Below are 14,594 nucleotides of genomic sequence, written 5' to 3'. Positions count from 1 at the left end.
TGAATCCAATTTAACTTAATTTGAAAGAAAATACTTTTGCAGGCGGATCTGCAGCTTTAACTTTGAGGATCTTAAACAAACAAATATTTTTAATGCCTGGCTGGCAATGTTTTATTTCTACACCGCGCTGAGCTTTACTATTTAACGCGGGATTAAGCAACAATATTGGTGTATATTATTACAAAATTGACTAGTTTTATTTCTGACATTTATGTCATAGCCTATAGCGTATAACTTATGTATATATATTTATAAACGAAAAAGGTAAGTACAAAATAAGCTTAAACCTAACCTATAACTTATAGTAAGATAAACGTACAAACTAAGCCTAAGGATTGCACGCCGGGTTATAGTAATAAGGATAATAATAAAATATAATAAAATAAAAATAAAAATAAAAATAAAATAATAATAAAGAAAACGATAGACGGGGGGTTTTGGGGTCCGGTGCGCGGCTGGCTTGACCTCAACCTTCCCTGCTTGGCTGGGCGTCATCCTGGGTCGTCAGGCTGGCCGCTTCGGCTGGAATCTTCTCCTGAGCTTTTCGCTTCTCGATCCGGATTACTGGGTAGGCCCGGATGACGTCCTTTCTACTGGATGGCCCTGCTTCCGGTTGCGACTGATAGGCGCTCCCTAGAGGCGGTCTCAAGGTTAGGTTGTGACCGTACGAAATATAATAATTAAAGAAAGCTTGGGAAATCGTGTAATTTCTTACGAAAAGAGTTATAACGGTCGCCAGGTCGGTGTACTCTCCCGCCGCCAGGATGTGGTCTCGCCCTTGAGCGTAGATGATATTTTCCTCAAGTCTCTCTAATTTCGGTTGTGGACGTCTCGCCGCTCTCGAGGATGTCCTCTGTGTGTACGCTGGGGATGTCCCGGGATGATGCAACAGGTCGCTTTGACTACAGTTGCCACGCGGTATGAGAAGATGGCCGCTTCCGAATGGACTCGCCTATGCGTGGGTATAGGAAGAATGATAACACAGCACATACACAATTACTCTGCTTTATTGCGAATTAACGCATTTCAGAGGCTCACACACACTCGCGTGCACGATCGGCAGACGCATAATACGCGTGCGGCTGTTAATCACTTATGCGCGGGTCGAAGCTTCTCGCATGGCAACGCCCGGCGTGTGATGTAGGCTGCGTTCGGAGAGCGTGCTATCGCGCAATAGACGCTAACGCTGACAGCAGCGTTCGGGGAAACTATAAGCAGCTTACGCTTTCAAGCTGCTCGAACGATACTTTAGTAAAATTATTGGAGGCAAACAGATTGAAATCGAATCAGTGAACGCGCTCAATATGGGTGATAGTGATGTTAATATTTATAATAAACAAATAAAAAACATAATCTGTCTTGTTCTACAAGAATTTATAAATTCGTCATCTTCATCATCAGAAAGTGAAGATGATTTTGATGCACTTTCTAATTTAGAAAAACGTAAAAGAAAAATTCCACGATTACAAAATTATGTTGAGGAGGTCATTCCTAGATGGATAAACGTAGAATTTAAGTCGCATTTTAGGTAAGATTAAATTATTTGCTTTTAATTTATGTTCAAAATTTTGTATTGCATGTCTAAAATGTTAGGTATTTCTATGTGTTTATACTAATTTTTAGTTCAAATTTTATAATATAGGATGTCAAGAAATACTTTTGAATTTATACTCTCAATAATTGCTCCAAAATGAAAAAGATACTATCCAGGATTAGAAATGATTTCTCCAGAGAAGCAATTTCTTATCACTATTTGGAGAATGGCTACACCAGATTCTTACAGGTTAGTGCATCATAGACTACATTTACACGACACCCTTAATTAGATTTAATAACATCTATACTACTAGAGCTGGCCAATCATAACCGGTGTTATTAAATCCAATGTGTAAACATAAGTCATATATTCAGAGTTGGGTTAATATTCCTTTTTTAACTAAATTAAGGTTTAGGACCTGGACACAAACTTTTGCATAACGAATAATGCATAATACATAAGAGAATTAGGCCTGGTCTACAAAAGCTAGAGTAAGCATGGAGTAAGAAGTAAGTAAGGTAATTTCCTTCTGCGCTGTTTCCTTTTATGCTGTGATTGATCGAGCGTTAAGAAAAGCAAGAGTAGGAGTAAGACGAAATAAAAATAATTTATTTTGCTTACGCTCTTACACCAGCTTTCTTACACTGGATTAACCCTTTTATGTCTAGTCTTTTTACTTCATACTTACTCCAGCTATTGTAGACCAAGCCTCAATCAATCAAAGTTGTCTATTTCCTTCCCTAGAATATAGATATAAAGATCTTTGATTGTTTAAATCTTTTATGCGTTATCTATTGTACATTATGCAAAAATGTGTATGGGCCTTTATAATCACACAAAATAAAGAACGATTGAGGCTGGATTCTTGATGCCTAATATTTTATATATATATATATATATATATATATATATATATATGTATATATATCTTAAATATATTTTCAGTTTCTTATCTTAAATGTGATATTTTTCTATACTTTATAGAATAAGTTTTCTATACTTTTTTTAAAGATACTTGTAGCATTATATTTACATTAAATTTAAATAATTATGTTAAGTACTAAGATTCAGTCTCGATCGTATTTGGCATTTCTTTACTCATTTATGTTACACTTAAGCAGTCAAGTTTAAATTATTGTTTATTAATTAGTCATAAAATTAATTTAATTTTGTTAAAAGTTACAAGAACAAAAAAGAATTCTAAAAAACTATGTTAAAATAAAATTAAATTAAATGAAAAGTTAATTTTATAAAAAGAATTATTTACATTAAATTAGAAGTTACATAAAGTAAGGTTTTTATAATTATAATTAAACGTAAAAAATGCTTTTTTATTCCTTTTTTACATTAATTTTTAACTAAAGGAAAAAAGTTAATATAATAATAAGTTTAAATGTTTTGAAAATAACTAGTTAAAGTTAAAAATTGAAACGTTAAAATAAATCAAATTAAGTTAAAATTTATTGATTTTTAAATCTTATTAACTTTTAATTTTTTAACTAGTTATTACTCAGATAACACAGATAGTATAGAGAGTTCAAAAAGAATTCATAATTGGTGACATAGGGTGCGTTCCGTTTCTTGCATGATGCGCACAGGTGCATGGAAATTCGTTCCGTTTCTCTTCATGCACACTCTATGCGTGCATAGCCCAGCCGTATGCTCCGCCTCTTCCGGTGCATGAGACTGCATGGAGTGCCTCAACTCGCGAGGTGAGGCAGTTCATGCAATTCATGCAGTACTGCTTTTTGAAGCACGTATTTCAAAAAATAGAGACCGCTTCGAAAGAAATAGATAACGGTAAGACGAAAATGTAAATAATTGATACTTTTTCCCAAATATATGATAGAAAGGATCCAAATTTTACAATTCTTTTATCAAGCGTGAAGTGTAAAAATTCTATTTGTATATTATCAAAATTTAATGAGTTAAGTTTGGGGCTAGGTTTACAATTTAAGGTTACATTTTATTTTTTCTCAAATTAAATTTAATCAAAACATTCATATGCATTGTGTAGATTGTGATAAATTACTTCTCTGTGATGACTTCAAGGGTAAATACAATGGACATTTCAGTTCTTGTCGGTGAAAATGAAGAATTATATTCACTAACTGTTTCAACTGAAGAATATGAGCAAATAATTAAAGGAGGTAAATTGATTATTAATGTTTTTCTTTTATAAATGAAATGCATTTTATCTTTATCAATCTTATAATGTACTGTTATTAAACAAAATTAAATGGTTCTTTTTTTTAACATATTTAGAAAAAATGCAACTATTCATAGACAGGCTTTATAGTTAAGGTCTTACTTAAATTCATCTTTAGATACTTTGTAGCCAATGAAAAGATTCGTAGAACATCTAAAGGTAAACTTAAAGAGGTCTAGCTAAAATATAAGGTCTGAATATGAATACGTACATATGTCTTAATAAAAGTTTTTTTAATATTATAATAAAATTTCTAGAGACAAGGAAAATTCTTTTTTTAATCTATATTTTTTCTCTACTTCTAATAACTTTTCAAATTTTTTATAGGAATAAAATCCAGTTTTCTTAATCTATTAAAAAAAAAGAGAAAATTGCTTTTAAGATCGTTATGATTCTTACTATGATACATTTACTATAATACATTTAAATGTTTTTGTTTCTTTAAGACATTTAATAGTTGTTTTTTTATTGATTTTTTAGATAACAAGGTACTTGAACGATTAATTAATGAAGAAAATGAAAGAAGAAGTACTACTGCGGTCCAACAAATTATAAATACTAATAATAAAAATTTGAAGAATGTACAAACTACGATATCATTAAAAAGTCACGTAAACAAAGACGACAAAGATGATGATGGCGAAACAGAGTCATTTAATTGGCCAGATAAAGCTGTTATGCTCTTTTTCGAATTATATCGTGAAAGACAACAGGAATTCACTGTTGGGTTAAAACGCCATAATAAAATATGGGCAGAGATTGCTTCAGAATTACAAAACTCTAACTACAATGTTTCTGCTGTACAAGTACAAAATAAAATGTCGAGTTTAAAAAGATCGTATAAAAAAATTAAGGATTCCAATGCTAAGAGTGGCAACCATAATAGTTCTTGGGCATATTATTCTGTAATGGATTCTTTATTTAATAATAAAGGTTGGGTAAATCCCCCAGCTACAGCCAGCAGTGATGGGCCAATTGCACCTAGTGCATCATCATCTTCGTCGACATCTTCAACATCTCATTCTTTATCCCCCATGGATAGTTCTGAATTGCAAGATAACTTGTCGTTTGAACCAAAAACTAAGAAAAGGAAAGTAGAAGTCGTCTTGGAATCTTTTATATCGGATTTAAAAAGTAACAGAAACGAAATAAAAGAAGAAAGAAGAAAAGAACGATTAGAAAGGGATGAACAAAAAGAGCAAAGATGGAAAATTTATAGGCAAGAAAAAAAGGAAATGCATAAAGAAACAACAGAAATTCAAAAATCTCTGGTTTGCCTTTTAGGTAAACTTGTAGAGAAACAGAACGAATCCAAATAAGTTGTAAGTTATATATGATTATATATTTAATAATATAATTAAAATTGTTATAAATATATAATTAAAATTGTTTTTTTTTAAATATAGAAAAACCATTTTGTAACAATGAAAGTGCTATCTCAAGTTTTACTTGTGCTATTATTCATTAAGTTTATTTATATTAAATAATATTCTTATTTTTATGCCAAAGATGTATTAATAGATTGAAACAGTTGTAAGTTTAAACAAGTTTATTTTTTTATAAGCATAAAAAACCAAATCGCTAATTTTAATTCAAGTTATCTGATCTCAAGTTTTATTTTGTATTGTGTTTGCTAATATTAATTATGTATGTTATAATATTTATAAGTAAGTGAATTCTAAACTTTAAGTTTTAGATTTTTGAAATGTATCGTAAAAGTTGCAACTTTAAGTTAGTTTATTTAAATACGAAAACTGTTTTCAATGATATCCGCTTAATCGATATTATAAAGTTAAAAAAAATATAAAACATTTATATTATTTTCATATGTTTTGTGATGTGATTTTGTCATTTTATGTAATTTTATTTTATTCATAACTTGTATTATGAAAAAACTATCATTTTTACATGAATAAAATGCTCATAATTATCCATGTAACCATCTTACTTCACATTCCTCAATTATTATAAATGTAATTGTATTTACGATATAAAATGCAATTTTGCTTATGTACTTATTGTACTATATACTATACACACTATACTTTGTACTTGTTCTATATTTTATTATCTATTTTATTATTATGTATGAATTGGTTTTATTATATACATATATTTTATTATTCTTATATTCTATTTTCTATTCTATTATCTATCTTATCTAATCTAGGTTATATTATAATTACACGTGTTATATATTCATGATATAAATTTATTGAATTTCATTTACAATGTGCATAAAATGTTTATGAATCCGGGCTACATTCTTAAATCATACATAATTCGGTTTCTTTTAATGTTGCCTAATTCTGCCTCTGCTCTTATTACATCAGGTACAGCGTTTTCTTCTGGATATATCACAACTGGAAACTCGTCATTTCTTAGCATACAGATATTATGTAAAACACAACAAGCTAATATAACTTGCGGTATCTTTTTTACATCAGTCAAAGGTAAACAATCTAGTAGAATACGGAACCGCACTTTTAGTAATCCGAAAGCTCGCTCTATGGCCATCCTAGTTGAAGACAAACGAGTATTGTAATTTGTTTGAAATATTGTGAGATGACCATTATCTCTAAATGGAACCATCACATGCGGATGAATTGGATATGCAGCATCTGCTACAATATGAGTGTCAAACGGAAAATATTCATTTGGAACCTCAATGTAATGAGCAAGGGTAGAATTTCTAAAAACTCTTGCATCATGTACCGAGCCGACATGTCCTGCGTAACAATGAGTAAACACACATTTTGCATTACACACAGCTTGCAAATGAATTGCATGAAATTGTTTCCTGCATATATATGAAGCAGCATCTTCCTTTGGAGCTCTGATTTTAATGTGCGAACCATCAAGAGCTCCAATTACATTTGGAAAATTTTTTATTTTTGAAAATTCGTTAATTGTGCATCTTACTGTTTCACCTTTTGGCCATTGAATAAACCTTGGTGCGAGACAATGTAAAGCATACGTTATCCGTCTTACTGCTCTGAATGCAGTTGCCTTGCCAACTCCGAATTGAACATGAATTGATCTGTCAAGATAAAATAAATATGATTTGACACAATCAAAAAATAACAAGAAATATTATATATTATTATAAGAATAAAAAAATACCTATAAGAGTCTGGTGTAGCTAAAAACCATAATGTTATTAACAGTTGTTTTCCTGGGTCTATTTGTTTTCTTCCAATTGTCGTTTGAGATAAAGCTGGTCCGATTAAATGCAATATCATGTTGTATGTTTCAGGAAACATCCTACAAATAATAAACATGACAATTTAAGATTAACTAAATCGAAATTAAGTTCTATAATTGCTGTTACATTCTTTTTTATGATTAAAAAAACTCATGTTTTTCAAGTAACACTAGTAATAAAAATGAACATTTTAATGACAAAGAAGAACTCTGAATCAACAAAAAAGACTATCTTTTTGTGTAATAATAATATTGCATTATACAACTTACCTAAAGTGTTCCTTGAATTGTTGTGGTAAATAACCTGGCACAACTCGTTCTATATAATCTGATAATTTTTCAGTTGGAATAGTCACTCCTCTTGTGTTTTGCACCATTAGAATAGCGTATAAAATTTCCGTATCTTCCTCTTCATCACTCGAAAGTTCATCACTTTCATCACTACTACTACTTCTTGACATGCATGAGTCTTCTTCTTTTATCGTAAAAGAAAATGTTGTAGCAATTGTAAAAATTAATTCCGATTCGCTCAATCTTAAATCTTGATTCTCCATGTTTGAAGTATCTAAACAAAATGAGCTGCATGAAATCTGTTCCGTTACCAGAAACGCATGTAGTGCATTCAAGAAACGGAACGGGTTCTACACTCCATGCCCTGCCCTGCTACTCATGCATTTCATGCAAGAAACGGAACGCACCCATACAATTGAGTTCTTTTTGAACTCTCTGTGCTATCTACGTACTCAACCTTAGTCATATTTAATAACTCATTCAAAGGAATATTGTATTTCTTATTTCTAAATTGGTTTTCATTCTAGATCAATATGTGAAAAATTTAATGTGAGTCGATCAACAGCTTTGTTGACAACACGACGAGTTACTAAGGTACTTGCAAATTTGGCACCAATATTCATCAAATGGCCAGCAGCGAACATTGTTCAAGAAGTATGGGCAGGTTTTGAAGCAACCAATGCTTTTCCAAAAGTTATAGGAGCTATTGACGGTACCCACGTTAATATTCCATCTCCACGTATGAACCCAGAAGCCTATGTTAATCGAAAAGGCCATTGCTCTATTCAGCTGCAGGTTAGTAATGTGTACTTTGTTTCTATTAACATAAATGAACTTCAATCTTGGTTTAACTTATTTGTTATTTTATTATAGTTTCAAAAATTAGAAAAAAGTAAGTTAAACGGAAATTAAAATTAATCCATGTTAATAGAAATGTCATAGATAGAAAAATTCTTCCTTTTGACAATATATTACATCTTACAGGGGATTTGTGATCACAAGCTTCGTTTTACTCATTGTTACATTGGACATGCGGGTTCTGTACACGACCAACGTGTGTTTCGTCTCTCAGATATCTATGATGCATTGGGTAATCCTAATAATTTTCCTGATGATTGTCACTTAATTGGTGATGCTGCATATAAGCTTCATGACAATTTAATGGTTCCGTATCGCGACAACGGTCATTTGACTGAACGACAAAAAAATTACAATTACTGCCATTCTTCAACGCGAATTGCGATTGAAAGAGCTTTTGGTCTTTTGAAAGGACGATTTCGAAGCTTATTACACGTTCTCCCTATGAATCGAACGGATTTAATTGCTCATTTTATCCTTGCTTGCTGTGTCTTGCATAATATTTGTATATTTAGAGGTGATGATATAGACGTGATTTTTCCATTAAATGATGAGGTAGACGATAATGGCCACGAACAAGTTGCTGTAAATAATGCACAAGCAGGTATGATTAAGAAGGATTTAATTTGTGAAAACTTCCAATGAGACATATATAATTAAAACAATCCACCTAGGCACTATCATATTCTACACAAAATAATTGTACACGATCGAAATATTCTACACAAATATATATTTTGAAATATATATATATATATATGTATTTTTTTTTATCAAAATATATTTTAATCGTGTACAATTATTTTATGTAGAATATAATCAGTGCATCCACCTACTCGATTAATTTACTAAGATTATAATATATAATTACATTATTTTTATTAATTCTTAAAATAAAAATATAAAATATATAATGTATTTCTTACATTTAAAAATTTTAATGATTGAAAATTTATTATAAACCATGAGATAACTAATACTAATAAGATTATTAATATAAGTTTTTTAAATTTTAATTTAATAATAAGGAAATGTTTATACCATTCAAAATAATTAAAATATTTTTTTTTATATGTATATATATTTATTTCATACATTTTATTTCTGTATTTGAAAAAATACATTTATATTATCTCTTATAGTATTTGACTTAAAATATTTGCCTTTGAATAAAAATAAATTAGTATTGTGCTTTGAGGTAGATTAAGCGCAAAAGCAAATATACATATATGTAACTAAAGATAAAATTTTTATAACGACCATTTATTCCATTGCTTAGGAGATATTTCAACTTATAGCATTAAATAAATAAAAAAAAATCTTATTTTATACGCATATTAGTCTTTCATGAACACTTTGGTTTAAGATATCACATGTATAATACTCATATATCACAGATATATAAATTACATATGTAATAGCGAACATAAGTAGATATAAGATAGATGTTAAGTTTATATATAGAATTGAAAAAAAGGACGAGACAAAAAACAATAGATATACTAGCAATACTAAAAATGTAATAAAAACTATAAAGAAATTGCATGGAAGAAAACAACTTCATAACTTTTTTAAGTATTCTATTTATGTTTAGAATACTTTAAAAAGTTATGATTTTGCTTGTAATGTTGTCTCGTTTTATACTTAAAATATTAAATAAATTTTAAAAACATCACAGCTTTTCCAACATTTTTTGCATAAATCCCAACATTTCTTTTCGAAAATCCATTCTTTCCTTGTGTCTCTGTTCTTTATTGTTCTCGGCTAATTGTCGACTTTGAGTAATTGCTTTAGCAATTGTTAATGTTTCTTCTTGTGCTTTGCGCTTTCGTGGATTTGGTTTGGTTAAGTCTACATCGCTAAGTGTGTTTGCACTGGATGGAGTTAATACATTTTTTAAGTGGCAAGTGTTACTTGAAGAAGCAATTGCTGGTGGTGACATGAAAGGTCGCTCTCCAAGTAACGATTCCATGACTTCCATATAAGGCCATGATCTTGGATTATTCCCTGATTTCGAATTATGATCCTTTATGGACTTATAGGTCCTCTTCATTCCATGAAATTTTGATATGCACTGAGATCCAGTGACATTATAACCTTTAGTAGACAACGCTAATGCAATTTTGTTCCATCCTTTCTTCTGAGATATTTTGCCCGATGTCAGATTCTTTTCTTGCCGACGATATTGTTGTACCCCTCGTTGTGAGTACGATTTTGGGATCGCTGCCAGAGATCTCGCGAGGAAGGTATTTCGTCACATACACCGTTATTTGTCTTGAACACTTTTATTCTTGTATTCAGTTACAATAGTTAGATCGCGACCCCGCAAGGCAGAGTGTCGCGTCTATGAACTTGTTGTCCACGACCCCGCAACGCAGAGTGTCGTGGCTGTATATTTAGTATAAGTTATCTCGGCGATACACGACCCCGCAAAGCAGAGTGTCGTGTGTAGTCTTAGTTTGTCTACTTCGAATTGACCCGATCCTCACCTTCTTTCGCCGGTTTATATATCCGATAATTCGGTAGTTGGATTGAAAGAAGGGGAGGATTGCGTGAGGGCGTAAATCGGTCAGTATTCCAAATTATTGCTTAGACAGCAAGTGCTGTCTAAGGAGCATTGCGCTAATTGTCGAGCGGATTGCGCGAAACCTCGCGCGATGCGCTCGATGCTGACTGCAGCTGACCGACTTACGTCATCGTGTTACTGACACCTTATCGTTATGAGTGTGTCTCTCATAACATCCCTCCCCCCTGATAAAAAGAAAATGAGGGGACTGAATTTTCGCTGTTAGCTTAAGGCTGTATCGGGCCCTCGTATATCGGATTGCTTATGAATTTAGTTTTTCTACGCTTATTAACTATTACAATAATAATTACAATACTAATGATTACTATGCTTATTAGTGTTGCTGATCCCATTGGATATGCAATTGTCTCTATAAAGTTAGTATTGTTCGTTTGAGACGTTATTTCGTCCAAACTTTGGCTGAGTGCCGTTAGTTCGTTAGAGTCTTTTATAACTTTTTGTAACTGCGGTACCGACACTGGTTTTAGTCTTCTTTTATCCTCTTCGCGGAGTCGCGAGAGATTGTAGCCGGGCACGTGGGCTACGATCTGGTGTGTTATCTCTTGTTCTGGTGCTCGTAATATGACGAATCTTGAGGTCAGGGAACATCCAGCATTCACTGTTATTTTGCCCGATCGATTGAGGGTATGCTTTTCTTCTTGTTGATCCGTGCAGGTTAGTGTTATCTCCTGCTCTTTTGCCGTCGAAAATATCCAAGCCCTTGGCTCTGTTAGAGCTATCCAGATAGTTTCGTTTGTTATAAGGTGTCGGGTTTCGCATTTTTTATCAGTTATTTCTATGTAAGTTTGCACTTCGCAAGGTGCATTTTCTTGCACATGGTAGATAGGCTGACCTTGGTCGCACGTGTAGGTTTCACGTTCCTGTACACATGTGCTTAGTTCGTGTTCTTTTAATACGAGGTAGTGGCGATTAGCTTTGTCAATTCCCAATGTTGGGTGTGTAATTTTCGCTATTGTGAATACGTTGCCATGCTCGTGTACAGGCAGTGGTATCACGTTGACGATATCGTACTCTGGTTGAGTAATCATTGGAAATTTCAGGATCGTATATACGAAGGGGCTGTTGAAATATGCGCTTGTTTTTACATATTTCACGATGGTTCGCCAGTTTCCAAGTTCCACCTTGAAAGGGAAATGCTTTTCTTTTGCCAGCTGTAGAGTGGCTTCATCCAATTCCTGGATTATTTGATCGACAGGCAGTAGGTGCGTCATAATGGTTGCATCCCGTGTGTGTGTGAGGTATTCGATGATGTCCTCCATGTCGTTGGTTAGATCCATTATTATTGCATTGATGAGTGTTAGGTATTCATTGATTTCTTCCCGTAGTAGGGTGTCAGCTTGCTTTTGGCGGATTTGGTTTGCAATTTTGGCCAGCAGATTTTCGTTGTAATTTAGTGTTTGCTCGAGGGATTTCAAGTGCCCTATTGTGCCGTTTATTATCTTTAATTGATTTTTTATGACGTGGTTATTTATCCTTTGATTGTTTTGCAGCATTTTCATCTGCTCTTCTATTCTGCTTGCATCTTCGGAGTCCATGGTCCCGAACAAGGTTTTTCCTATAGTGCCAATGGCGTTTATTAATCCTCGTTTGCTTCTAGGGTGTTCATACATGGACATTAGCCGTATCATCGTCGCCATGCCTTTTGCGTTTTCTTTACGTAGTATTGTTAGTGTGTTTTGGCACATCCTGTTGGTGCTTCCTGTTGTTTTCTTGCAATATTCTTCCGCTCGTTGGATGTACTCTTGTAGTGCGTGCCATCGATGGCTGATGCTAATAACGTCAGTCTTGATCACTATTTTCCACGTAGATTCTATTAATTGTAGTTTTCCGATCTTTTCAAAGTACATTCCTGGCTCGTGTGCAAATTTTTCAATTTTGCATGGTATGGCGTTTTTTGTTTCCGCTACTCTCGTGCAGCTCCACGTGAGGAGTCCCCTGCAACGATAGTGTAATTTTATGCGGGTTTTTATTTCATTATCACATTTAATTCTATCGCCGTTGATGCGACTTTCTTCAGTCCGCGTCCGTCAGTTCTGTCGTCTTTACGGTCTTTACGTTGTGTTTCGCGTCATGTGTTTCCGAAAGCCTTTGTCTGGCGCGTCTACCGTTCGTGACGGTGAAGAGGAGAATCCGGACGTATTTTTTTTCTCCTCTCGTTAGTGACATTGAGAGTGATGACGAAGATGATTTCTTCGATGAGTTTTTTGTAGTTGACGACGATTTTGCTGTTTTGACAGCTATGGATTTGTCGACGGTGCTTCCCGCGGATGCTGAGTCTGATTCAGACTCTATTCATAGTGCTGAGACTGTAGTTTTGGTGCCACGATCTTCGGATGAGGAGGCGTCTTCTTTGCCTGAGCAATTGTCCGAGGTGGACGCTTCGGCCTCTCTAGCCGATTTTATCAGTGACCTTGAGTGGGGTCACGAAGAGATTTTTGGATTGGTTATTAGTTTGGACGGTGCCTTGCCCCAGGAAGGAGGGGAACCGGATATTGAGAAAGTCGACTAGCACTTTTTCCATATATACTTTTATAGTGTTTAGTGTAGTTTTAATTAGTGATTAGTGTTCTTATTTGGGCCCTTTCTTGGCGATTTCTCTACGTACTGGTGAGTCTTTCCTTACTTATTTTTATTTTCTTTCATTCTTATGCTTCTATGAACGGTTTCAATCTATTTGCGTGTACGCGTGTCGACGTCCTGCCCTTTTTTATTGTGTAATTTGCGTCTGAGTGTTTTTCAGTGATTGCGTAGGGTCCCGTCCATTTCGCGTCTAGTTTTTTAGATCTCCCGCGGCGGAGAGTCTTATCATATTCTAATGGCATATCATCCTTTACGACGTACATTGGATGCTTTATCTTATGCTTGCCTAGCTCGATGGTCGCCTGTATTTTTCCTATTGTGTAGACCTTGTGGCCTGTTATCCCGACGAGAGCTATTTTTTCATGGCGTATTTTGATTTCGCCTTTTAAATTTTTTATTTTTATCAACGAGAGTGTGGCTCCGGAATCGAATAACGCGTCGATTTTTCCTGATTTGGTCTCTCGTATTGGAAGCGTGACTAATTGTAAGTCAAGTCCGCTGTCTTTGTGTGCGTCTCGCTTTACATGCGTAACTTGATACGCTGCGGCTGTGTGCGCCGAACTCAAGTCATCGCTCGAACTCTCATCGCTGTTGCTATTCGCTGATTCCGAGCATTTTGACTTTTTAATTTCTTTATTCTTATGTTTGCTATTTTTAGCTTCAGCCTTTTTATTGTCTTTGGCTCTTTCTTTGGGCCAAGGGTCACCTTCTTTTTTGGGGTGCCCGTGTAATTTCCAGCATTTGTTCCGGGCATGTCCGGATTTTTTGCAGTAATCGCAGTATGCGTTTAATGTATTTACGCGAGAGCGTCCTTTCGGTCTCGGTAATTTAAACTGTTTGGCATGTCGACTGTTTCGACATTCTCGTTCATTGTGACCAGTTTTCCCGCACTTTTCGCATTGAGGAGTCGGTTTATAATTATTCTGCTGAGATTCAGTTTGGACCTCTTTCTTGTGTCCATTGGTTCGTGGATTAGGTCCCTTGACCTTTCCTTCTGCGCTTGCTTTTGCGATTGTTTCATAATGTTGAGTTGTCCAATCCCTCGAAGTCTTATTAATCTCGGGGATTATATTTCGTGCTTCTTTTAAGCTTGAATATTGGATGTGTGATCCGTGCTGGTGCCGTAAATCTCTGAACGATCGCCCATGTGAAGGATCTAGCGTGTGGCTAGTAAGGCGTCGCGTATTCCTGGCCATTTTCCTCGGCGGAGAGTGGACTTCGTTTCCAAGTTGAGAACGAAGTTTGCGAATTTCAATTAATAACTCATGGAGCATGTTCTCCATGGGGTATATTGGTCGCCTATTTATTTGTGGCGTTGCCGGTGTATT

The 14,594-nt window shown here is 34.1% G+C and overlaps 2 protein-coding genes and 1 pseudogene across 2 annotated transcripts; 2 read left to right on the top strand and 1 right to left on the bottom strand.

Annotated features, from left to right (window-relative positions):
* Positions 1-579: 579 nt before the first annotated feature.
* Positions 580-8,810, top strand: LOC118646319 (annotated as a pseudogene).
* On the top strand, positions 3,108-5,680 carry LOC118646316 (glutamic acid-rich protein-like). Its single transcript, XM_036288923.1, has 4 exons — positions 3,108-3,337; positions 3,555-3,687; positions 4,227-5,068; positions 5,153-5,680. Exons 2-3 carry the CDS (start codon positions 3,579-3,581, stop codon positions 5,063-5,065), a joined length of 948 nt encoding a protein of 315 aa, XP_036144816.1. The 5' UTR covers positions 3,108-3,337; positions 3,555-3,578; the 3' UTR covers positions 5,066-5,068; positions 5,153-5,680.
* Positions 5,941-7,666, bottom strand: LOC105837379 (putative nuclease HARBI1). The gene is made up of 3 exons (XM_012682125.3): positions 7,221-7,666; positions 6,870-7,010; positions 5,941-6,786 (listed from the first exon to the last, which is right to left on the bottom strand). Exons 1-3 carry the CDS (start codon positions 7,502-7,504, stop codon positions 6,006-6,008), a joined length of 1,206 nt encoding a protein of 401 aa, XP_012537579.3. The 5' UTR covers positions 7,505-7,666; the 3' UTR covers positions 5,941-6,005.
* Positions 8,811-14,594: the final 5,784 nt, after the last annotated feature.

This window comes from Monomorium pharaonis, chromosome 1 (assembly GCF_013373865.1).
Source record: "Monomorium pharaonis isolate MP-MQ-018 chromosome 1, ASM1337386v2, whole genome shotgun sequence".
NCBI classification, from domain to species: domain Eukaryota; kingdom Metazoa; phylum Arthropoda; class Insecta; order Hymenoptera; family Formicidae; genus Monomorium; species Monomorium pharaonis.
Note: the sequence above shows the minus strand (reverse complement) of the source record. Positions and strands in the feature narration are given on the sequence as shown.

Coding starts and splice junctions, on each gene's coding strand:
- LOC105837379 (XM_012682125.3), bottom strand. CDS start 7,504: ATGGAGAATCAAGATTTAAGATTGAGCGAATCGGAATTAATTTTTACA. Junction 7,011..7,220: donor CAATTCAAGGAACACTTTAG/GTAAGTTGTATA, acceptor TATTATTTGTAG/GATGTTTCCTGAAACATACA. Junction 6,787..6,869: donor GCTACACCAGACTCTTATAG/GTATTTTTTTAT, acceptor TTATCTTGACAG/ATCAATTCATGTTCAATTCG.
- LOC118646316 (XM_036288923.1), top strand. CDS start 3,579: ATGACTTCAAGGGTAAATACAATGGACATTTCAGTTCTTGTCGGTGAA. Junction 3,688..4,226: donor TGAGCAAATAATTAAAGGAG/GTAAATTGATTA, acceptor TTGATTTTTTAG/ATAACAAGGTACTTGAACGA.